The sequence below is a fragment of the Littorina saxatilis genome, linkage group LG7, assembly GCF_037325665.1.
Source record: "Littorina saxatilis isolate snail1 linkage group LG7, US_GU_Lsax_2.0, whole genome shotgun sequence".
Taxonomy (NCBI): domain Eukaryota; kingdom Metazoa; phylum Mollusca; class Gastropoda; order Littorinimorpha; family Littorinidae; genus Littorina; species Littorina saxatilis.
The window spans coordinates 40,981,322-41,007,291 of record NC_090251.1 but is presented as its reverse complement, the minus strand read 5'-3'; the positions used below and the strand labels follow the sequence as shown (position 1 = coordinate 41,007,291).

The following is a 25,970-nucleotide window of genomic DNA, read 5'->3' as shown; positions in this document are numbered from 1 at the left end:
ACCCGGGAGCGACTATGACTGCTGTGAGCGGGTAGTGATCAACGTCAGCGGTCTGAGGTTCGAGACGCAGCTGCAAACACTACAACAATTTCCAGATACGCTCCTCGGAAGCCCACAAAAACGAAATCGCTACTATGACCCCCTTCGGAACGAATACTTCTTCGACAGGAATCGCCCTAGTTTCGATGCAATACTCTACTTCTACCAAAGTGGAGGAAGGCTGAGGAGACCTGTGAATGTGCCAATAGATGTGTTTTCTGAAGAGATCAAGTTCTATGAGCTTGGGGAGCATGCATTCGAGAGGTACCGAGAGGATGAAGGATTTATTAAAGAAGAGGAGAAGCCACTTCCACAAAATGAGTTTCAAAGGCGGGTATGGCTACTCTTTGAATATCCAGAAAGCTCAACTGCAGCCAGACTGATTGCCATTTTTTCTGTGGTGATCATCTTACTGTCCATTGTGATATTCTGTTTGGAGACATTACCAGATTTCAAACACTACCGAGTGATGAATGCTACAAACAACATTACTGGAGATTCATTACAAGAAGATGACATCCCCAAATTCAATGAACCCTTTTTCATCATTGAGACTTGTTGCATCATCTGGTTTACGTTTGAATTAATGGTTCGGTTTGCTTCCTGTCCAGAGAAGTTGGGCTTCTTTAAAAACATTATGAATTGCATTGACATCATTGCCATCATTCCATACTTTATCACCCTTGGCACAGTTGTGGCAGATGAGAGCAAGAGCAATAACCAAGCAATGTCTTTGGCTATTTTGAGGGTCATCAGGCTAGTGCGAGTGTTTCGAATCTTCAAATTGTCAAGACATTCAAAGGGACTGCAAATCCTGGGACAGACACTGAAAGCTAGTATGCGAGAACTGGGATTGCTGATATTCTTCCTGTTCATAGGAGTAATCTTGTTTTCCAGTGCAGTGTATTTTGCAGAGGCTGATGCTGACCAGACACATTTCAGAAGTATTCCAGATGCTTTCTGGTGGGCAGTCGTTACCATGACAACTGTGGGTTATGGAGACATGAGACCTATAGGTGTGTGGGGGAAATTGGTGGGCTCCCTCTGTGCAATTGCTGGTGTGCTTACAATCGCGTTGCCAGTTCCTGTCATAGTGTCAAACTTCAATTACTTCTATCATCGAGAAGGTGAAGGTGGTGATAAAGGAACGTACAAGCATGTCCAATCTTGTCCAAACTACCCTGAAAAGAAAGGCTCTATTGATTCAGATTGTGGCTCAGATATAATGGAAATGGAGGAAGGAAACAGTGTGTCACTAACAGACAAGACAAAAGAAAATCATGCAGTAAAAGCAAACAATCCCACAAGCGCCAATAATTTTGGAATGGAAACCGATGTATGAGTTGATGACACACCCAGCCCTTGTTTGGTTTTATTTTCCAAATGATTGGTGTTCATTTCCACGATCATCACAGGATGCATTCTTGCCATCTCCATAATAGGAAGTGGTTGTCAAAGACTTCATTTCACAGCATTGAAGTTTGTTCTGTCATCTGTGACATCCTTCGATGTGTATTCAATCTTTAGTTGCGGAACTAGCAACAGAGCAAAGTACTTATGGTAGAAGTTTCCTTCAGCAAGAAGTGTCAAGCTGGTATATCATGTGTATTCTTACAAAATACCTTGTGTGAATGGCGATGCTGAGATAACTGTGTCGGGCAAGATACCCTTGGATACATGTGAGGACTGTCGAATGCTGCAGGAACTTCATGGTCAGTGTACAGTGCTGGAGGCAAGGAGATGGTACGAAAAGATTTTATCCCATTGTTATAGAGTGTTTCCCTAGCTTTTCATTCCAGTTTTTATTGTTTTACCTTACTAGACTTGCTGAAAATACTAGAATTTACCGCCACTTTTTCTTCTCACTACCACCTTTACACAAAACTGGTATTGATGCCGGTTTATTTGAGTTTGTGAATTTTCGCCTATCCGATTATTTTCTGACCGGAAGTGTTGGAAGCCACTCACAAATCTGGTAGCACGTATTTCCTATGCCAAAGGCTTTACTGATATTGTCAACATGAGAAAACGGTGGAGAGAATTCCATTGTTGGCACTTGTTAGAAAATGCTTGACTGTCAGTGTTGAAAGTGTTCTTAGCAGGATTACTGTTTTCTTTTGGATGACTGTGTCAGTCAAACAACTGTTGAAACTATGCACAAAGCTGACGTGGGACAATCTACTAATGAATGAAATTAACACTTGATTCCGTGGATCCCTTTTATTTGCTCTCGTAAAGGTGATACATGCTTCTCTCTACCTGGAACTCATACAAGTTTCCAAGTTTTCCACTGCTTCTTATGCACCTTCAGATCAGTGCGATGGATAAAAAATACACAGCTGAGTTTACATTCCCTTGGAGACTTGACCGAAAAGACCCTCCTTTTCCAGCATCTCTCTTCGACATCAGTACCTCTCTCCGCCCACCTACCCAACCATCCCTCCCCCTACCTACCCATCAGTCGTGCCCACTGGTTACCTTTCGAACCCAAGTCTGCTGACATGCACCTCCACCCAAGGCTGTCAACACAAACAGGTGTACCTCCTAAACGACCTGCACCACCATGTCACCAAGGATCACGGCTCAGCCCCTCTGTCCCCTATCTTTGGACACCTAGACAGGGTCTGAAGTCATGGCAGATAGGGATGTGTGGATTATGGACCTCGGGTGAGAAAGAGCTGATCCTCGACCTCCGCCAGGTGTGTCACAGCCCTTGCCAAGCTAACTTTCCATGCCACAGGTAAGTCTGTACAGGTGTGTATTACAAAAAAGTAATAGAATTACCTAAAATGGTTGTCACATTGGGCTTTGATGCAGTTATAGTACTTCGAGTTTGACAGAAGTTTAGGTGAAAATGTGCTCATAATATGATTATGATTATGGTTCAACTTCAAATGTAAAATCATAAAATTAAATGTCAGACCTGGGGATAATTTAGTTGTTGTTGTCTTTAAATTCTCTCTCTCTCTCTCTAAATTCTCTCTAAATTCTCTCTCTCTCTCTCTCTCTCTCTCTCTCTCTCTCTCTCTCTCTCTCTCTCTCTCTCTCTCTCTCTCTCTCTCTCTCTCTCTCTCTCTCTCTCTCTTTATCGTGGAATGATCACGTTACAGGAGTTTGTAAAGTACTCTCCAAGAGGCTTTACTTGTTGTCCAGAATAAAACACTTCTTGAACAGGCATGGTACTGCAGGCAACTTTTCTTTAACGCTCACATTCAATCGATCATTGATCATCAACACTATGGGATTGTGCGAGTGCAAAAACTCTGAAACCTTTATTTAGTATACATAAAAGAGCAATCAAAGTTATTTTATTACAAGTCTCGGTTTCCAACGAAGACTATAAACTTTTAAACATTCTTCCTCCTAAATCAAGACTCATGTACAATAAAGGCGTTTTAATGCATAAACGCATAATTGGAAGAGCGCCTGCACCTCTTTCTTCTCAATTCACTTCCCACAATTTAAGAGACCCGACAAAAATGTATGCTCCTCGACCTCGTATAGATCTTTTTAAGTCCAGCCTACTTTTTTCGGGGACTAATCTTTGGAATTCACTTACAAGCGGTCTCAAACATTCTCTCAATGCCAAGACTTTTAAAGACAGATATTTCTCATTTCTATACATGGCACATTTCGTTCTCACTTAGCCTGAACATGTTTATATTGTTGATCAATGCCTTATAAAATTGTACCTTTTTACACGTTTCAGTAGATAAATGTACCTAATTAATTTCATAACATGACTTATGTAACGATGCTACATTGCTATTACTTGCAACGTAGGAACTTTGCTTCAATCATTGACTCCTCAGTTTCACGGATTTTTTCTTCCCTCGAAGTTTCACACGTTTTTTGTTGCTTGAAACAGTTTTCATTATACCTTTGACAATAATATGTCATGTTCGTTTGTATACGTATATATTTGTGTTTGTTTGTTTAGTCTGTTAATCGTTTGCTTGTTTGTCGTTTGTTTTTATTACTTCTTTAATTGATATTCCAAAAATTTTTAAAACGTATTATCATTACATTAAACCCTCCCATGGGCGAGGGCTGGATGTAAAAAAGCACCTGTTCAGTGTTTGCTTATGCCATTACCCTCGTTAATAAAGAATTTGTCAATGTCATTGTCATTGTCTCTCTCTCTCTCTCTCTCTCTCTCTCTCTCTCTCTCTCTCTCTCTCTCTCTCTCTCTCTCTCTCTCTCTCTCTCTCTCTCTCTCTCTCTCTCTCTCTCTCTCTCTCTCTCTCTCTCTGGCAAAAAAAAGGTGTGGTTACGGTAACATAGCCAAAAAAATAGGGTAGGAAGGTAGGCAATCACTTTTTTTTAACGTTTTTTTCTAATGTGTACAAATTAAACCTACTTGACAGGGAAATAAGTGTGCGACTCGGGCGATTTTGCTTTCATTGCGTTTCCTGCACTCGGGTTTTTTTGGTTTTTTTTTGTTTTGACAAATGTAATAAAAAGTTATAGGGTCGGCCCCTAAAAATAGGGTAGATCGGGTTACCGTAACCACACCTATTTTTTTTTTAGGCCTTACCATAAAGTCTTAATCAAAAACTCCCTATAGTTTCAGAGATACAGACACTTTTGTGAAGCACTGGGTCGTCCACGACCCAGGAAGCACGGTAAACTAAAGGTTAAAATTTGAGAACCAAAATGTGTGTGTGTAAGGGAAGAATAAGACTAAGAGACACAGACAGCCAGACAGAGAACGTGAGAGAAAGAACACAGGAGTAAAAATAAATGACGTCATAAATCATCATGACAATTTAATACACTGTACATCATTGTGCCGTCATTCCGTGCTTTCATTATACCATCCTGAAGAAGGTAGTTTGTCGCTGCCTAAATATTGACAAAGAAAGACCTAACCTTGTTACTGCTGTGTCCTTTTTTTGTTTTAAAAATATTTAAAACACAATAAAAGACAAAATCAGATTGCAGCATTGCTGCCAATTTCACATCTAATTCCAAATAAGTGACATGACCATAGCAATTAGCATTCAATTCTTTTTTTGAAATTTGTTTTAAGTTCAACTTAAAGGCTACGATGTACATGCCATTGCCAGGTAGCCAAGTTCAAGGACTGAGGGAGTGTCCAACTCCAGAGCTAGACTGAAGGTATAGTGGCCACCAAATTTGTGTGTGGGCATGACATGAATTTGTCAAAAGTGAAGTCAAGCACACTCTGCTGGCGTCTATGGCTTCCCTTAGTGGGGTTCTGTCAATGTCTTGAGCCTTCTGAGCCTTCTTGTCAGTAACTGTTGTTAATGTTATGTTATGTTATGGTCAGCCTAATCATCTGAGTAAAGAGTGTATTGAGTTCTCTGACCGGAGCTGTCTTCTGTCTTAATGTAGCTATCTTCTGTCAGACACAGTACGCCTCCCGTAAACCATCACAGATACTGTCAGGCTTTTACACACAGTACAAACACCCTTTCATTTACACACTCACTGCTTTTGAACATCCTAGTTAAACAGTATTTCTAACTTGTTTGTTCTAAGCTACCTGTCTCAAGTCAAAATAAAGGGTTAAATTAATGGTTGTGCCTTTTTGGTTGTGTGGACATCTTTACACAAAAGGATGGTGTAAAGTAACATGTATACAGAAGGCTCCGAAGATCTGCAGGTCTATTTGATGGGTAATTTCTCTTAAATTATTTAGCTCATAAACCCTGAACAGACTAGTATGTGTTGTTTTTAGCATTATTATGTGCTGCATATGGTTTCAGTAAAAAAAACAAGGTGATGTATGTTATTGTTACATTTACACCAAAATGTCCCAACAGTGGTCCTTCTGAGGTAAATGTTGCCATTCAGTGTGCTTGTTTTCATACATGTTGAAACAAAGGTTTGGTCTTGCTGGTTGTTCTTAAGCACTGATAAGTTATCTTCTGTCTCTAAAACAAATTCATTGTAATTTCCAAGTATTCTCAGAATGAAAACATGTTACATTTACACCCTTGTCAGAAGGCCTCACTTAAGTCTCTCTACAAGCCAACAGGTGCAAGCACTAGGAATCATGTGACCATAGTTTAACTACCAGGTGTCTGAGGTATAAGAAAACACACACTTTTGTGTATTATGGCATTATTTAAAGACTGTGACAAAATTTGTTTGGGCAAGTAGATACAATTTCATTTACACCAGACGCATATTTTTAACTTAGAAGTACAATTAAATTACATCAAACACAACTTTTTCGCTCAATTCAAAAAAAATTACAATCATCCTACCTAATGTCGTAATGACCTTCCTCTGCAATGATTTTTAAGTAAGTTTGACCAGAAAATTTTTTAAGATAGTTTCCCTTTTAGACTCACATGCGAAGCAAAAGTGAGTCTATGTACTCACCCGAGTCGTCCGTCCGTCCGTCCGTCCGTCCGTCCGTCCGTCCGTCCGTCCGTCCGGAAAACTTTAACGTTGGATATTTCTTGGACACTATTCAGTCTATCAGTACCAAATTTGGCAAGATGGTGTATGATGACAAGGCCCCAAAAAACATACATAGCATCTTGACCTTGCTTCAAGGTCAAGGTCGCAGGGGCCATAAATGTTGTCTAAAAAACAGCTATTTTTCCCATTTTCTCTGAAGTTTTTGAGATTTAATACCTCACCTATATATGATATATAGGGCAAAGTAAGCCCCATCTTTTGATACCAGTTTGGTTTACCTTGCGTCAAGGTCACAGGAGCTCTTCAAAGTTGGATTGTATACATATTTTGAAGTGACCTTGACCCTGAACTATGGAAGATAACTGTTTCAAACTTAAAAATTATGTGGGGCACATGTTATGCTTTCATCATGAGACACATTTGGTTACATATGATCAAGGTCAAGGTCACTTTGACCCTTATGAAATGTGACCAAAATAAGGTAGTGAACCACTAAAAGTGACCATATCTCATGGTAGAAAGAGCCAATAAGCACCATTGTACTTCCTATGTCTTGAATTAACAGCTTTGTGTTGCATGACCTTGGATGATCTTGACCTTGGGTCAAGGTCACATGTATTTTGGTAGGAAAAATGTGTAAAGCAGTTCTTAGTGTATGATGTCATTGCTAGGTTTAGCTGAAGGTCAAGGTCATGTAAAGGTCAAGGTCAAGCATGTGAGTCGTATGGGCTTTGCCCTTCTTGTTTCATGATTATTTACACCAAATGTAACATACAGACTAAACAAGTCGCGTAAGGCGAAAATACAATATTTAGTCAAGTAGCTGTCGAACTCACAGAATGAAACTGAACGCAATGCCATTTTTCAGCAAGACCGTATACTCGTAGCATCGTCAGTCCACCGCTCATGGCAAAGGCAGTGAAATTGACAAGAAGAGCGGGGTAGTAGTTGCGCTAAGAAGGATAGCACGCTTTTCTGTACCTCTCTTTGTTTTAACTTTCTGAGCGTGTTTTTAATCCAAACATATCATATCTATATGTTTTTGGAATCAGGAACCGACAAGGAATAAGATGAAAGTGTTTTTAAATTGATTTGGACAATTTAATTTTGATAATAATTTTTATATATTTAATTTTCAGAGCTTGTTTTTAATGCGAATATAACATATTTATATGTTTTTGGAATCAGCAAATGATGGAGAATAAGATAAACGTAAATTTGGATCGTTTTATAAATTTTTATTTTTTTTTACAATTTTCACAGATTTTTAATGACCAAAGTCATTAATTAATTTTTAAGCCACCAAGCTGAAATGCAATACCGAAGTCCGGGCTTCGTCGAAGATTACTTGACCAAAATTTCAACCAATTTGGTTGAAAAATGAGGGCGTGACAGTGCCGCCTCAACTTTCACGAAAAGCCGGATATGACGTCATCAAAGACATTTATCAAAATAATGAAAAAAACGTTCGGGGATTTCATACCCAGGAACTCTCATGTCAAATTTCATAAAGATCGGTCCAGTAGTTTAGTCTGAATCGCTCTACACACACACACACACACACACAGACACACAGACACACGCACATACACCACGACCCTCGTTTCGATTCCCCCTCGATGTTAAAATATTTAGTCAAAACTTGACTAAATATAAAAAGAACGCTCAAAATCCAAAACCTATGTTCAGATCAAACTTTTAATAATCTAACATATGTTTCTCCATCCATTTCTGGACCTATTAAAATTAGATTGAGATTATACCCTTATCAGTAACTTGGTTATTCAATGCATAACGCCTTGTGTGCCAAAAAAGGTGCTTTTTTTCTTGAACAAAGTCAATTTTCTCAGCATCCAGGCGACTAACAGACATAAATTTGGTATGGATAGAATCTGCATGAGGAATACTTCATAAAGTAACTGTATTGTTTATATTGTAGTCATTTAAAAACAGAATAAAATACAAAGTAATAAAAGTATCCAGAACAGGATTTTTGCATTTGGACACCTTGACAGATTCCTGACCATATGAGCCAATGTCAAAAGGTGCTGTGGGTACGCTAGGTATTTTATAAGTTCTGTAACTATTTACTGAATGTACACTCAGATGGAACTTTTGGTTTTTCTGAGAGATTAATGAATAAAGATGATCGCAGAGAAAAACCAAAGACTAACTATAAACAGTTAAAATTCTGCTCCTCATTCATTACGCAAATTAGTGCTTTTTAGGGACGTATTTTGACAAGGTGTTTGAGTACTCTCGATAGTTTTAGAAAAAATGCTAATAAGCTTTTTTCTGGGCAGTTGGATTTAAACCAAATGATTGCATGAACCCCAATACATAGTTCTGTGTGTTTTTCTTCCCATTTGTCCGCTTTTTAAAAAAATTATTAAAGTTTGAAAATTGCGTGTCTAGCGTGACTCTTTGCGTCACAAAAACTCAAACTTTAAAAAAGCTTCCAAAAAATGTTGTTGTTCAACTAGATACACAAAAGAACCACTTTTGAACAAAAACTGTCGGTGAAAAGGAAAAACAATGAAAATAACCACTATATTTTGAAGTTTGGTACCATTTCTGGCTAATTTAAGCTTTGTCGTCACAATGTCACACTAGACACTTTTTTTTTATCAAATTTCCTTTTTTTTCCACAAAATTTTTAATTTCTGTCTTTTTTTTGCTAGCAGTCAGAAGCAAATCAAATGACTGCTTCATGATCACAGTTTTTGAAAAGAAGAAACAAAAAGGAATTGTCATTATTGTGGAAGTTTCAAAGATGTAGCCCCAAAAACATAAAAAAACAATGATACATTTTTTTCTCCTCATTAAGACAGACCTGCTATGACCTTGCTATTTCACAAGAGTAAACCAAATTGAGCATCAGGATTGGATATTATCTCTACAAAGAAGTGTGTGACGTTTAAAAGCTGTTGCTTTAAAACTTTTCGAGAAAATACCAATTTATCACTTTCTGACCCAATACGACCCCGCCGTGACCTTGAAATGTGACGAAGGTCAACTACTCTCTCACCATGTCTGGAGGTCATGCAATCATACAAGTATGTGAAGTTTCAAAGCTTTGACTTCAACAATATCTGAGAAAACCTCAAATTAAAGAACTTTTGTATGGAGCACATACCGTTTGTGACTGTGATAGCAATAAATAAATTCATGTTGCTAACATACACATTTTATGCGCTTTTACCTTGATTATATTTAATCTACACCCCAATACTCATATGCGAGCTCAGTAGAATTTAGTAGAAATGAAAGTTCTAGAAAAAAATGGAAAAAAATCAGGTTTATGTCCTTACATGCCACAAGAGACACTCGTCAAGCCTCAACTTAACGGCCAAATAACACAGCCGTTGTGAAAGATTTTCCCTTTTCTCCTTTAGAAACTATATACTGAATATGTTAAGCAACTCAAAACACCAGTCATTTTACTTTGGATGTACTTTGATTTTCGAAGCTGTCAGGCAGCACCTTTTGACATTGGCTCATATATATATATATTTAGTACATGTATGTAATGATGTATTACATTTACAGTGGAATTTTATTTGACTCCTTGAAACTAAGCATGTTAAAGTTGAAGTAACATACCACACGTACAACAACTTGTTTAAAGAATATAAAATTTACAAAGAACTTGCTCTTGGGGTATATCGTTTGGTGCAGTAGTGCTGTTACGGCCTCATTCTTAGTTCACACATAGCTAAGCTTAATGTAATTATAGAATTTACACAGTGTTCGGTGCAATCATGCAGAAAGAGCATACTAATTTATTGACACAAGGTGCTTAAGCACTCCACTGCCCCCTTACCTGTAGGTCATACTTCAGCGCCACATGAGTGCACAGAATGCCATAGTGTGAGTTGGAACTTAAGACTAAGAGGGATTATGTGAGCCCTTGGGTAAATAGCAAGACTGCAGTTTTGCTGAGAGTATAACTGTTTTAAAGTGTGTTTGGAAATCTGATTTGCTTGCTTTTAATCCTTGCTGGTTCAAGTGTTACTGTTACACTGTTCTTCTTGTGCTTCTTACTCTTAGTACAAATCTGTGTTTTGTAAACTGTCTTTGTGAAACGGTGAAGCCCTAACTTTGAGCGAAAGTATCAAAGCCACTTGTCTTAATTATGTGAACTAACCCCTGTCATTAATATTCGCCTAGGAAGGAATACCGTGGTCCCCCTCCCCCCTGTAAGACTTTCAGAAGTTTGAGAAAATCAGGTCTCAAGAAAGATTGTTCTCTACTGAATTGAAGCCCTGGCTAAAAGCCAACATTTGATTAAAGTTAAACACACCCATGGGAAGAGTAATCCTTCCCCAGTGTGTGTTTGTGTGTGTGTGTGTGTGGGACGGGCTTTATGATTTGGTTTAAACCGTATGCCAGCAGACGCAATAACAAAGTTAACAACAAAATTAGAAGGAAGTAAAAAGAATGTGAAAAAAACACCAAAAAGGTAACAGCACAATCAAAGAGAAGAGGGTAACTGCAATGAGAAGCAAGGAGAGGTAAGTCTAATGAAAGGCACATGTTGCAGCCAAGGGGGAACCTTGGTTTGCTGAAGTGCTTCCAAATTCTGTGGACTTCCTGCTAGGCAGGCTTGCACACAGAAGGCCTGTGGGGCATCGCTTCTGAAATACAGGCAGACAAGCAGGGAAAATTGTGAACAGACTTTGGCACTTCCATAACACCAGACTCATGCCAAGCAGACATGCATACTTGTTTGCCTTGTGTAAGCCGTGGCAATTGCTTTCCACTGCTTTCATGAAAGAGAGTCTTAGTTTTGTGAGAAGGCTTGCTTTCAAAGCTTTTTTTGTTGTTGCAAAATGCGGCTGTATGGATTTGCTATCGAGGAACAGACTGGGCAATGAAAAATTCTACTTTTTTTTTTTATTTCAAAGAACCTTCTTATTGGTAGTCCCTGCAGAATCTTACTGGGAAAGCAGATTGCAAATAATTGAAACTCCTAAAGACTGAAGTTTTCTTTTAGGAACGCATAAATTTCTGTAAATTTTGCAAATTATAGTATGGTCGACCTGCCTTTGCAGGTGACAACCCCCTGTCTATTACGACCTGCCTAAGGATCTCTGACAAGTCTTTTTTCTATATAATTCACCTTTCTATAGCAATCACCTGCCCATAACAACCACTTTTGGTTGATCCCTTGGATGGTCGTTAGCAGACTGTCTCACTCTTTATCATTTCCTTCATGTTAAATACATACATGTACATGTTACACTACAGCAACTGATTGCTTTTAAAAAACATGCAGACATTTAGGCCAAGCTGAGTTTCAGTACTTGATATGCTTTAAATCAATAAATGACTTGAAAGCATTCTTGCATTCTTGCTCTGTATACTATAATTAATTTGTAGCAAGAATTTTATATACATCTTATGGAATCAAGATGAGTCTCAGACACTGCCTCTTAGGCGTGTTCTACTTTTCTGGTTGATACATATATATATATATATGTGAAAAGAAACATCATGCAGTTTTCTTGTCCGAACCAGCAAGTGATCGTTTCAATTCATGGTTTGTTATGTTTCGTGCCACGTTATCAAACTAGTAACAACAGCAACATGCATCATGTGCAAAATGTCACCACCTGGTGAGATGTATTGAAATTCAAACTAACTGCAGTTGTGCATACATTTGTGCTATGTAAATTTCATTTATGTTTGATCCAGATGCAGCTGATGTTTATCCTCTCCTGTTTTTGTTGAATGACGTAAATACATGAGTCATTACTTTGCAGGTGGAGCACAAAGGTTGTATTCAGCGAAGTCGTGCTAAGCATCATGCATCTGTGAAAGTTATACTCGTTTATGTATACAGCTATGCATACTGCTATGAAGCAGTCATAATAATATATGCACAAGTGCTCAGACCAGATGTGAATGTTTCAGGTGCTGGTACAGCCAAGGACGTCGCTGTCCGCGAGGACATCAGCACTGCCAAGTCCTGGTTGTGGATATCCTTCACCTTCACCTCAGCTGTTCTTGCGTGTGTGCTGCACAGCTCCAACCCTCGGCGCCGCTGCTGTTGTCCAGCCATAGATACGAGCCACCGTCTTCGTGTCAGCCTTGGCCTTTGTCTTCACATCAGCTGGGGTCTCATCATGATCCCTCCCTCTGGACCTCACCGTCCCTGGCCTGAAGGAACTGTTGAGTCATCTGGGAAAGGAGCAATAGAGCGGAGCCTATCCAAGGATTAGCAGCTTTATCCTTGACGGTCAGCTGCTTGACCTTGGTGTCCAGAGAGATGACCTTGGCACTGAGCTGTGGCTTGGCGTCCTGCATTACAGACCTGACCTCATCCGTGACTGTTACATGACCCGTGTTTTACTTTAGCGAGCTAGATGTGCATGTCTTTCGAGATCAGTCCTTATTTATTTCCTAGGTGATGTTTCTTGGGATCTTTTTTCCTACTTCTGTGTTAATGCGTACATGCTTTTACGTGAGTGTCCCATGCACACATAAAAAACATTTGTGGTAGCTACAACTTGAATCCATGTCGCAGTGAAGGTATCTCACTGCTTATTCGTCTCTTCCGTGGTCTGTACGCCCTACAACGATCAGATCAGCTTGACCTCTGTCTTTACCTTGGCTGCCGTTGTCAAGGCCATTTGTCAATTGTTGGGAAACATAGCTTTCATTCGTTCGTCTAGTCTGAGCCTGTCGTGATAGGCAGAACTCGGATGTTTCAACAAGTCTTTCATGGTGGCTATGTAGCAGGCATGACAACTGCGTCACAGCATTTCGTCCGTGCTGCGGAGCGGAGCCTCAGGTGTCGACGCAGTGACAGGCCACCACATCAGTTTCTCTTCAGAGACCTCCACTCTTGTTTCCTTTTCTTCTTCATCCTTGCTTCCAACAGCTTCCTACGTGTTCAGCTGAGTGTTGCCGGGCCTGAAAAGATCGTCTCTCGTCTCATCGGACAGTCGTTGTTATGAAGGGTGATGATCTGTGACTTTATGCAATCTCCTGTTGATGTTGATACTTTTTTTGTTTGTTAAAATTTTCATGTTTCATCTTCTTTTCTTTCTTTTTTTTTTCTTCTTTTTTTTTCCTTTGTCAAAAGACTCAGGGCTATAAAACATGGCATGTACATTTGAGGATTATATGCACTGAAATAGGCTGTGTGATGTTAGTGTTACAAGAGTTGTGCTGCTTGGCCAGAAAAGGCTCCCACATTGTTAACTTTTTAGAGAACATCTTGAATACTTGTTTTGCAATTTCAACATTAAGCAGACACAAAGCCTCAGTTTAAAGACTGATCTCAAAGGAGAAACAGCAAGATTTTGTTTGGTTTAAGCTGATAAGAAAATTACAACTAGATTGCTCTGAATATGAACAAATTATCTTGTCTTGCACTTCAGCCACTTGTGCATGCATGCATGCATTATATATCCACCACCCCCCACCCCACCCCCCTTACCATCATCCCCCCTCATTTGATTTATGAAGGTGCATACAAACACACGTACACATACAATCCTTGTAAGCAAATCATGGGATGGAAGCTTCTACGTGGCAAGACCAAGGAACAAGTGAAGTAGAAGGGAGTAAACAAGCAAGACAAGAATGCTCCCCCTGCAGACACGGGGAATACAAGCAGGGAGGGGTGTTGCAGGTCCTTGGGATCAATGGGGGAGATGGATGAGCAAGCATTACAAAAGAGCTTCCCTACCAGGAAACAGATACCCAGTTGCACAAGGGGAGGGCCCAAGTTCTTGCGTCGATTCAGAAAACAGACGAGAGAGGAGAAAACTTGAGGAAATAGGAGGGGGCGGAAAGACAAAGAAAGGGACGAGGGCGGGTGGTTTAGAAAGAGACAGGAGATTTGTGGTAGAGAAAAGTCTGTAAGCACGTAGGGGAAATGAAGACAAGCCAGTCGACCATCTATATGCAAACATGGTGTTTCTCTCTGTGTGTAGGCCTGCCGAATTATTGATCTCTTCAGAACTACGTCAAGAGAGCCACTTAATTGGATGAGACCGGAGGAGGGAAGACTGTGTGGGGAGATGGCAGGGGCAGCTGTAGATATGTACTTAACATTAGCAATCCATTACTATAGTGGTACTTAAGGCATAATCTAATTATCACTAAGAATCCATTGATACAATAGTTTTAGTTTTCCTATGGTAATGTTAGTCCTTGTTTCTCAACTTAAAAAAAACAACTTGGGGGGGGGGGGGGGGGGTGTGGGGGGTTGGTTGTTTTACACCTTGTACATGAAGTAGGTTTGTCTAAATTCACAGTACGTTGTTGTGTTGACTTAGTGCAAGAGAAGGGAGAAAAAATGTTAAAGTAAGGGTTAGCATTCTCATCATTGTGATCTTTGTGGGCGGGGATGTAGCTCAGTTGGTAGCGCGCTGGATTTGTATTCAGTTGGCCGCTGTCAGCGTGAGTTCGATCCCAGGTTCGGCGGAAATTTATTTCAGAGTCAACTTTGTGTGCAGACTCTCTCCAGTGTCCGAACCCTCCCCCCGTGTACACTACATTGGGTGTGCACGTTAAAGATCCCACGATTGACATAAGGGTCTTTCCTGGCAAAATTGCTTAGGCACAGTTAATAATTGTCTACCTATACCCGTGTGACTTGGAATAATAGGCCGTGAAAGGTAAATATGCGCCGAAATGGCTGCAATCTACTGGCCGTATAAAAAATTTCATCTCACACGGCATCACTGCAGAGCGCCTAGAACTGTACCCACGGAATATGCGCGATATAAGCGTCATTGATTGATTGATTGAAAAGAAGATTGCAAAAAAAAATGTAAAATGATAAGAACATCTTCTGAATTTTATTAACGATGATTTTCTTTTTTAATTTAATAGACCTGTTGGTGGCTTAAAACCAGGTCGCTTCCCCTGTTCTTCGACAAATGTATGTGCTACATTATTACATCCTTGTTCTTTCAAAAGCAACTTTCACCACATTTGGTTGTTTCTGAAAATTAGATTGCTTTTACAATACTATAATTCTACTAAAAGATTTCTGACATTCAAAAATTAGCGATCAGTCTTTAAAATGAGGTTCTGTTTTGTGCTGTTCTCACAAATGTTCTTCCAGATTCCACTTTTATTATCTATTAGCTTATGTAATACTTCAACTGACAAGCTGTCTTGACAGGTAAAGAGAGGAAAACATCTCAAATTCAAATATGGATGGCCAGAAATGGCCGCATTTGTTATTCTGTAACAGTAGAAACTTTCATATTGTCCAGGAGTTTTCGTCAGATGATGACAATGTTGCACACATAGGGTTTTTTTGCACACTCTAAGGCCTCTTGTGATGCTGAATTTCTTGTGCATAAATTGCTAATTTCTTTCACGTGTGGTGTACAGTCAACCTTGTACATTTCAGTCAGTAGATTCTCTTTTCCTCTCAAATTTTTCCTGTTCTTTTTTCATTATCTCACTGACTTTCTCTCCGTCTTGTCGCAATGCTGTGAAAGATTGTTTTGTGTGATTCTGTATTTAAGGATATTTATCGTTGAATTTCCTGGTGCAACCTGAGGATTGAATACTTGTGATTTTTTTGTGATTGATTTTTTCCTTGTTGAATCCCGGCTTCACTCTGTCCGAAACCTAGCTCCTCCACAGACAAAAGGACTGTATTTCTTTGTTAAACACTGTGTGTTTGGCTAGCCTTTTACTTAGGCAGATTTTTCCCAGTTTTCATTTGCCTTCCCATTTTTGATATTTAATAGACTTGATGGGGTTTACAATCGTCTGAATTGTACCTCATTTTCTGAGACTTAGATTTATACGAGGCTATCTCAGTTGATTCGTGCTTTACTCCTTCCCTTGCTTGTTATCAAGTTTATCTTCGATCATGTTGATGACCTTCGGACTGTTCACTCCTGTCTGTCATTCCATCCTGTGTTTTCTCTCCCTGTGTGAATGTGTACATAAAGTATGCCTGCTGGCTTTGGGGAAGAAAATGTGATCTGAAAGTGATGTACGTTCTAGTGCTGTGTTTCAGGAATGATTCCCAGGTATGAAAGTCGGCAAGGCTTTCTCTATATCTTACGTTTTTCCCACCCAAGTACTTTTACTACCTGATACTGATAGACACTTGCATAAAAGTTAACACACTGTGAAAATTCACTCAATTTTAAGTGTTTTATATCACTTTTAATGACACTTTGTTTTGACATCAACAAACAGAAGAGATTTTCTGCTGATGCTAATGGTAATCTCTTAAGTTTTCAGGGATGGTTATTCAAGCTGCGACAAGCACTTCATAATGCAGATGTAACAAACAAAAACCATCAATTGTTTTTAGAAAACGAAATGCATTTGGTGATAAGAAAATGAAACATTTATAGATTTCTCTTGTAGATTACTGCTAAAGTGAGAATATTTTTCATCCAAATAATCCAAAATCAGATTCTGTCATAGAAAAGCGAAATGTTTTTAGCAGGTTTATTCCTCTGATTAAATGAAAACGACTAGAGTAATAATGCAGGGGAGAGAATTTGAAGTATAATGTGTGTATGCGGGTGTGTTAGATTACATTTTGAAGGTTTCCTGTTTGTTTGTTTATCTCTAAATAATTTTGAGAATGTGGAACATTGAGTCACTGAATGGAAAAAAAAAGGCTGTAGGCTCAAATAGTATTTCCCTTTTTTTAATTTGGCAAACTCTTTTATGTTTGGTTTTTTAAATGGTCATTGTGTTGACCCCATGTACCCTTAGGAAATGGGTTTTTTAGGACAAAAATATTAATATGGATCAGGTGAAATGTACATGTATTGATAGTGTAAACGTAACAGATGTCCTAAGCTGATCAGAACTGTTCAGTTACTAGACTGTGACTGTCAGTATTTATTAATTTAAATGGCAAAACATATTTTCACAAAGGGAAAAGTAGGAATTCATTCTGGTTGTCTTGGTGAAACTTGTTAGGTTTTAAGTTTAAGATACCAAACAGCAGAAAATCAGATAGATCCCTCCACAGTAGCTTTTTTTAATGTCAAATTACATTTGAAATTTCATGATGCTGGCTGTTACATTTTGCGGCACATTATCTTTTTAATAATTACACTTTAAATATAGATCGAGGAATGTTTCAGGAGGGACAATGGTTGGATAGCTTTGGCTCCCAACTCAGAGGGGGGGATGTACATTTTTCTGAGGTCTGTAACCCTAAAAGAGTGCTAGTTTTCAACATTTGAATAAATAACTTTTTTCCCATTCGTGACAATAAATCCGGGAAGGTCAGTCCCAGAAGCACTTTCCCTACAAAATAATAATAGCCGGACACATTTTCAAGAACCTTGAAGTTTGTTTTTGATAATATATAAAGATGTTGCTTCACTGATGTAATGAAGAAAAGTACTTTGTCTCAGGAAAATATCCACAGAATTACTGTCATGAGCCAAAAAAAAAATTGATAGGAAAACTGCTTTGTTTATGTTTTATTACAGGTTGAAAGTACACATCCACATAATTCTCAGTGTCCAAAGGCATGTACAAAAATGATATACTCATGTAATAGGTTACTGTCGCAAACAGTGCTCAGGGCTTTTTATTTCAATATTCGTTTATACTTATGGTCGTGTGTGTGTGTGTGTGCAAGCACATGCTTTTCCCTCAGCTCCATACATTTCGTTGACTAAATTTATACTGCTGCAGTACTAGTAGTTTTATCATGGGTTTAGTCCTTTCTTTTACTTTGCTGTTATTTTATATTGTGTTCATTTTTAAATTGTATACATGATTTGGTGCATTGAAAAGACCTAGTGTGAACAGTATTTTTTTTTTCCTGTAGATTTTTCTGTAAAGTAAATTTGCTGGATTAAAAAATTGAGCTTTTTGCAAATGAGCTTGAGAAGTCGATAAGCAGAAAACTTACCCTTATTATTTCCTCATGCATTTAACCGTATTGTTCTTTTTAGTAGCTTATCAGGGGCCTAGCAAAGTATAACAACTGATCACATGTTATTCATGAAAACGGCAGAAAAGTTTCTATTTGATTAAAACCACTGACACGTACTCAGGGTTTTACTTTCAGTACAGATCTCTGCTCCACATGTGTGTGTCCTCTGCAGCAAAACTCACTATATTGTTTTAAGAACAAATATGACAGGAGATTTTAATTTGTTGAGCTCTGCACCTTCAGCATAAGTATGAATGTGAACTGGGTTGACTGATGTAAGTTGTGTTGCCTGCAGATTTGTACCTTGTCTTGGGAAAGGAATGAAGAATGCTTCTTTTTCTTTGGAAAAATCAAGGCATCGGCTCACAGTTGATTTTTTTTCTTTGTGTAAATATGAGACAGAACACTTCCCTGATGGAGTTTTTGTTTTTAAAATTGCATAGTCTTTTGCACTCATTGTTTTGTATTATTTCTTGATTGTTTTCTTGAAAGACATTTTGTAATTTATTGTAGTGTGCAACTAGTCATACAAGTGCAACTGTGATATCGCATTGTGTATTTTCCATCTGAATCTTGTAAATTACTTCACTTAGAATGGTGTTAATGACGGAAGCACTTCGTCATGGTACTGTGTAGGATAACCTCGTGTTCTCAAGTTGAATCAGCTTGATATTAACTTTTCTTTAACACTTTTTCTTTAACAAGAAATACAGGGCTTCAGAATATATTTGGTAGGTGGTGATTGAATTGTGTGAACTTTTTTTCTTCTCTTTATTGTTTTCTTTCGGGGGGAGGGATGCTCACAGCTTGGCTACTGCAAAATGTAAACATGTTGGTTGAATTCTGAGACAGGAAATGCTTATTGGCAATTACTTTTCTATTTATGCAAAACTGGGTCAATTAGTCAGAGCCACAGTTACAGGGAGAAGTCCCCCATGTAATAAATATGTTACACACTCCGAGTTCTGATTATCTTGCATATTTTCCCGAGGGTCGATTTTCATGTATTACCGAGCCTTCGAGGGAAAATATGCAAGATATTCAGGACGAGGTGTGTAAGCTATTTATCCCATTACTCCGACGTTTTCATTAAAAACACTTACTTTTTCCACTAAAACCTGCCCGTGCCTGTTTTCAGCTTGCCAAAAGCCTCCGCAGTCGAAACTCATGTCAATGAATTCATGCGCAAAGCTAGTTCCCATTTGTCAGCATAATGGACAGGTGTTGATGTAGTCTCATTTGAAAGTCTTAAATTACAGTAATTACAGAGCTAAAGTAATTATGAGGGTCTTTTTGCCAAGACATGTCGATTTTGCAGGAACTGTAACAGTAAAGTTATCCACAGTTATTATTTTCTGTCGTTAGTGAATTTAAGTACCTATTAACAGTTTGGAAGAAAGTTTGTACTGTATGGACTCTTAAGGCAGAAAATAGTTGTATCAGATTTTATGGGGGTTTTGTGTGTGTGTGAAAGCCAGTTGTATTTAATTGTACTCTTTTTAGAGTATGGTTTTATTGAGTCACTTGAGAAAATGTGACTCTATGTAATCGGTCAGTGTTAGTCTGTCCGGCCGGCCGGCCGGCCGGCCGTAGACACCACCTTAACGTTGGACTTTTCTCGGAAACTATCAAAGCGATCGGGCTCATATTTTGTTTAGTCGTGACCTCCAATGACCTCTACACTTTAACGATGGTTTCGTTGACCTTTGACCTTTTTCAAGGTCACAGGTCAGCGTCAAAGGAAAAATTAGACATTTTATATCTTTGACAAAGTTCATCGGATGTGATTGAAACTTTGTAGGATTATTCTTTACATCAAAGTATTTACATCTGTAGCTTTTTACGAACGTTATCAGAAAAACAAGGGAGATAACTAGCCTTTTCTGTTCGGCAACACACAACTTAACGTTGGGCTTTTCTCGGAAACTATAAAAGTGACCGGGCTCAAATTTTATGTGAACGTGACTCCCAGTGACCTCTACACTTTGACGTCTGCTTTGGTGACCTTTGACCTTTTTCAAGGTCACAGGTATGTCTTGAAGGAAAAAAATTGAAATATCATATCTCTGAAACTATTCATCGGATTTGATTCAAACTTTATAGGATTATTCTTTACATCAAATTATTTACATCTGTATTGTGTTGTGAATAGCAATTTCTTCCTGTCCATCTGATGCCTCATATAATATTCAGAACTGCGAAAGTGACTCGATCGAGCGTTTGCTCTTCTTGTTTGTTGTTTTTGTTAACGCCTTGCTGTGTGAGTGTCTACAGGTACGTGTGCATACACGTGAACATTTGTGTGCGAGCATGTTTGTGTGACTTCTTGGACAAAAACATTGGATTTGTATAGATGCTATGACAGATTGTTGATAGATACTCGCGATACAAATCTTGGTGTTAAAATGAGTGAGTCAACTCCCTGTGGACAGCAGGACTGGTCCTTCAAATTTTGATTTTGTTTGTGACTGAATCATGAGACTGATGGTTGCGTGTGTTGAAAATTTCACGTGTGAATTTTTTGGTCCTCCTCTATGAAGCTAGAGCCTATAGGTTGTTACATTTTCAGTTTCAACAGCTATTCTGGCAATGCCTATGGGTTGTTACATTTTCAGTTTCAACAGTTATTTTGGCAATATTTATCCTGTTTGGTGACTGATGGGCACTTGTGTGATTGAATTGTTTTCTGACTTTCTTCCTGTACTCTTGGAGTGCATGGGGTTTTCTTGTTTACTGAATTTACGTCATTTCAAAGCATGCAATCTCAGACCAAGGGAGTGAACTGTGATTTGTTGATAATGAAAGAGAGTGGTTTGTGCTCTTTCCTTGCATGAGCCTTTGTCAAGCAAGTTTGTTATCGTTGTTTCTTCAGTGTGGTTGTTGAATCTAATTAAGGGTTAAGATTTACAGACTGAGACTGGCATCTTGTTTTCCGTTGTCCTTTTTAATTCACTGACATTTTTTTAGAGATTGTTTGAAAAAATAGTAGGAGAGATATGATTAATTAGGAATCAAAATAAGTCTGTCCTGTTTTCACTCTTCCTCTAAGTTTTCATGACAAATTTTAAATTTGCTCGCATCTGTGCAAAATTTGCTTTGTTATGCGTTTCAGATAGGTGTTTTTTCCTGCTACTCTCTTGGTTTCTGAAGACTGTGTTATGGCCATTTGTGGTGTTGTTGTTGTAATTTTACTTTCAGCGGTTGTTGCTTGTGTATATAAACCCCTGGTCATGTCTTTGACAGTTATTCGTTTATGGTTTAGCGCGGTATTCAGCAGTATTTGCACCTTGTTTTTCCAGAGAAAACATTTTACACTTTTACTCATTTGTTGCTTACTCAGACCATCTGTCCATACTTTACTCAGTATATGTAGCATAATATTTTAAGTTAGTTGTGACCCCCCGCGGGTTAGGGGGAAGAATTTACCCGATGCTCCCCAGCATGTCGTAAGAGGCGACTAACGGATTCTGTTTCTCCTTTTACCCCTGTTAAGTGTTTCTTGTATAGAATATAGTCAATGTTTGTAAAGATATTAGTCAAGCAGTATATAAGAAATGTTAAGTCCTTTGTACTGGAAACTTGCATTCTCCCAGTAAGGTCATATATTGTACTACGTTGCAAGCCCCTGGAGCAATTTTTTGATTAGTGCTTTTGTGAACAAGAAACAATTAACAAGTGGCTCTATCCCATCTCCCCCCCTTTCCCCGTCGCGATATAACCTTCGTGGTTGAAAACGACGTTAAACACTATATAAAGAAAGAAAGTTAGTTGTGCAATACACCCTCGCTTAATATGTCTCTACCACTGTTTCTTGGGGGTGGAAGGAACGTGATCTGTGATCTGTTTGGAGTGAATGCTGGAAGGTTACCCGTGTGGTATTGTCAATAATTACAGGTAATGGAAAGTTCTAGTTAAGTCTGTCCCTTCATAGTGTAAGGGAAACTGATATTTGATAGAATATGTTATAGAAAATATGTGATGATTTACCATGTGCAGCCTTCTGAGGTTGAATTTTCTTTTCATATTGGCATAATTTAAATGAGCAGTTTTAAAGAAACATCTTTTTTTATGAATAGATAGTACATGTTAATTAGAAAGGAGGTGAGCGATGAACGAATTATTTGGGTTTAGATTTGAATTTGATTGCACCAATGAATCTGAAGTTGTTTTGTATATATATTATATATATATATATATATGTTGACACAAGTTCTGTGATTTTAGAAAGAAACCGACATTTTGTGCATGGATCCATTGTACATGGACAAGCTTTATAGGCTCACGAGATTTTCAATGCAATGCAACATGACAATTTGATGCTACATTTGTATGTTACATGGAAGAAAAGTTTTCATCACAGTGGATTGCAGGAATCTCAAACATTCAGTATTCTAGAAGAGTGACAGTGTGTGGTTCTTATTTGTGTGATACTTCACAGATTGCAACTAAAAAGAGTGTGTGATTCTGTTTTCTTGAAATGCATGCGCAGGTTTGTAACTGTGTAAAAGGACTGATTGTTTTTCTCCCAGTATTGTATGGCAAGCCAAAGGTATGTCTGTGGCTTGTATGATTGGCCAGTTGTGTGATTTATTGATTTGTTGACTATGAATGTAGATGTAAATGCTTGTATAACTGTGTTTTAATTTTAAATGTGTCAAGCGCAAAGAGCATAATTGTAAAGTTATGATGTTGCGCTATATAAATGCTCATTTATTATTATTATTAGTATTATTATTATTATTATTATATGTATTATTACAGTGTCATTCTTTTTGTTGGCAGTTTTCCTCTCTTTTTATTCTCCTCTTGTTTTATCTGGATGTTGCGCCCAAGAGGTTTTAGTACTGTATAGTGTGATCCTAAGTCTAGCGTGGTTGACCCTTTTTTCCAAAGTTTTTGAAATCTTCAAGTTCTTCTTGAAGTTGCATATTATTCAAGAATGACAGTTTTTATAGTTTGCCTACCTTGATCATTGTTTTTACATTTTCTCTGTACATAGATATTTTCCATCTTTTTCTGCTTCTCCCTCATCCATTATTTTCCAACCAACAGAAGTAAAGACGGTAGTCCAGAGTTTTAGCATCACACCAGGGTTGGAAATTGTTGATCTTAGTCTCACATAGCAGAACCATTCTTACCTTATATGTTATTACGGCTCACTCTGTTATTGGAAAGCACAACAGTTGGTCGTGTGGTGTGTATTTGACAGTACTTTACAAAATTATTACCTTTCAAGTAAAATTTTGCATGAAAGGTTTTGGAAAGATGAAAGATTGACTGAGGTATGCAGTTGCACATTTTGGGGGGACTTACTTTGTTGTTGTGGACAGATTTTTTATGAACATTTCACGGGAGAAAAATAATAACTTTAACTTTTTAGCATGTTTGAAAAGGTTATAAAAATTTTTAAAAATGTTTCTAAACCTTGACTGGAAATGATTTTGTGGGGAAGAGAATGTCAAGAAATTATTTTGTATTGAAAATACTCCCATCACAGTGGGTTTTGGGTTGGGTTTTTTCAACAAAACCTACTGTTAAAATGGATGTCTAGTTCTGTCTGTGTGCTGTGTACAACAACAGGTTGGAATCTTATTTAAGAATAATGCTAAAAATAGAAATTCAAGAACGTGCAGCAGTTGGAGATGAAGGTTTTTTTCAGTAACAGAGTAGCCGAGTCTTTAGCGCCTTGTGCCCGAGTGTAGTTTTCAGAGTTTGTCCTCCTGTTCTGTCCTTTTCTTCCTTGTGCAGTTATTTTTGTCACACAGTTTAATATAATTGTATGTCACCACCACAGTCTTGTAGTGTTGGCCCAAGTTTGCACCTCAAGTTGACTGCGCCCCGATTGCACTTCCTTTTCCTTCTCCTGCACGCATCTGCACTCTGGGGCATTAATAAATAAATTATGTTAAACTCCTGACCTCATTCAGTGACCTTTGTAGAAAGGTCACCCAGTGTTCCTGCACTGAAACGGAGTTGTTGTTTTTTTGGTTTTTTTTTGTTTGTTGATTGGTTGGTTGGTTGGTTTTTCCCTCGACTTATACTACTACTACTGCTATTACTACGGTTACTTCTTTCAGTCATTTTGTGAAATTCTCCGACAACCAACACTGTTAGATGACACGATTCAATAAACTGTTTTATATTTTCCACGTTTTTGTGTCCTTATACTCGTACTGCTGATTGATGTGGTGTGTGTGTGTGTGCATGCGTGTGTATGTGTGTGAGTGTGTTTTAGCTTGCAAACATGGTCAAAAGAAAAAAATCCAAATCATTTACATGTAAGTATATTAGATGTAGAAGGAAGGAGTGTTGCAAATTGATTCCAGTTTCGTTCACATAATTTTTTTAATTTTTTTTAATGAATAAAAAAAATATAAAAATAAAAAAAGTAAAAGAAGACAATAACGAGTGGCATTTTTTGTGTAGTCATTTCTCGACATACATGCACATTTATGCAAGAGTTATAGAGATACACCTGTCTTCATTGTCTGTAGAGTGCAGTATGGTGGACTCAAGCGCTGCACGTTAAATGCGTATCTTATAGTGTGCAACTGTGACCACTACAGGTCTGCCCAACCTTTACGTGGGGTAAGAGCGACCTTCCACTTAAACAAATACCAAAAATCATCCGCTTCAAAAATTATTAAAAAAAATAAATAAAAATACAAAATCATCCGCCTTACGGAGTGGGATTTCTGTGCAGAGTGGAATTTTGTTAGTGACAACTATGACAATTTGCCAAATCAATTATTCAGCAAAGAAATTCCTCCCCTGTACAGAGCGCAACTAGGCTGTTGGCTTTTGGTATGTGTTCAAATGGTAGGATAGACGGGCGCAATGGCTTGGTGGTAAGACGCCGGCCTCCAAAACGAAAGGTCGTGGGTTCGAATCCCGGCCGCACCTGGTGGGTTAAGGTGGAGATTTTTCCGATCTCCCAGGTCAACTTATGTGCAGACCTGCTAGTGCCTTATCCCCCTTCGTGTGTACATGCAAGCACAAGACCAAGTGCGCACGGAAAAGATCCTGTAATCCATGTCAGAGTTCGGTGGGTTATAGAAACACGAAAATACCCAGCATGCTTCCTCCCAAAGGGGCGTATAGCTGCCTAAATGGCGGGGTAAAAACGGTCATACACGTACAAAAACACGAGAGTGTACGTGTGAGTTTCAGCGGCCCACGAACGCAGAAAAAGAAGAAGAAATGGTAGGATGTTCTCATTCCGTCAAGAAACGTGTGATGGATGACACCCGTTTACAAGGGAAGGAAAGTATGATCGACGTTACACACAGGAAACCCTCATTAAGAGCACTCAAAAATTGAACACAGTCAAGGGGTACCAAGAAAATCAGCCAGTCAATCTGTCTTTGCACACATGAACCATAATTATATCATTCAGTGAAAAATCCACCCTCGTTCGACTCGGTACTCTCTAATCGCGGGGGCCTTTTATGCTTTGTTATGCTGACGAATTTTCCTTCACAAAACCATGACCATTTAGTCTTCTCAATGAGATTGTACTGGAGTCTTAACAAATCCAAACCCTTTTGACGAAGTTCTGTACGGCAGTCTTACCTGTCCTTAATTGCGACCGGCACCTCTCGAAAGCGACCACCTGCCCACAAAAACCATCCTAAGT

The 25,970-nt window shown here is 38.5% G+C and overlaps 1 protein-coding gene across 1 annotated transcript in view; it reads left to right on the top strand.

Moving 5' to 3' along the window:
• LOC138971478 (potassium voltage-gated channel subfamily A member 1-like) overlaps positions 1-13,782 on the top strand; it is a 14,273-nt gene extending 491 nt beyond the window's left edge. Inside the window, exons 2-3 of the mRNA XM_070344217.1 lie at positions 4-2,779; positions 12,352-13,782. Coding sequence (XP_070200318.1) covers positions 4-1,381 — 1,378 coding nt within the window. The 3' untranslated portion in view covers positions 1,382-2,779; positions 12,352-13,782. The remainder of the gene's footprint in view (positions 1-3; positions 2,780-12,351) is intronic.
• Positions 13,783-25,970: the final 12,188 nt, after the last annotated feature.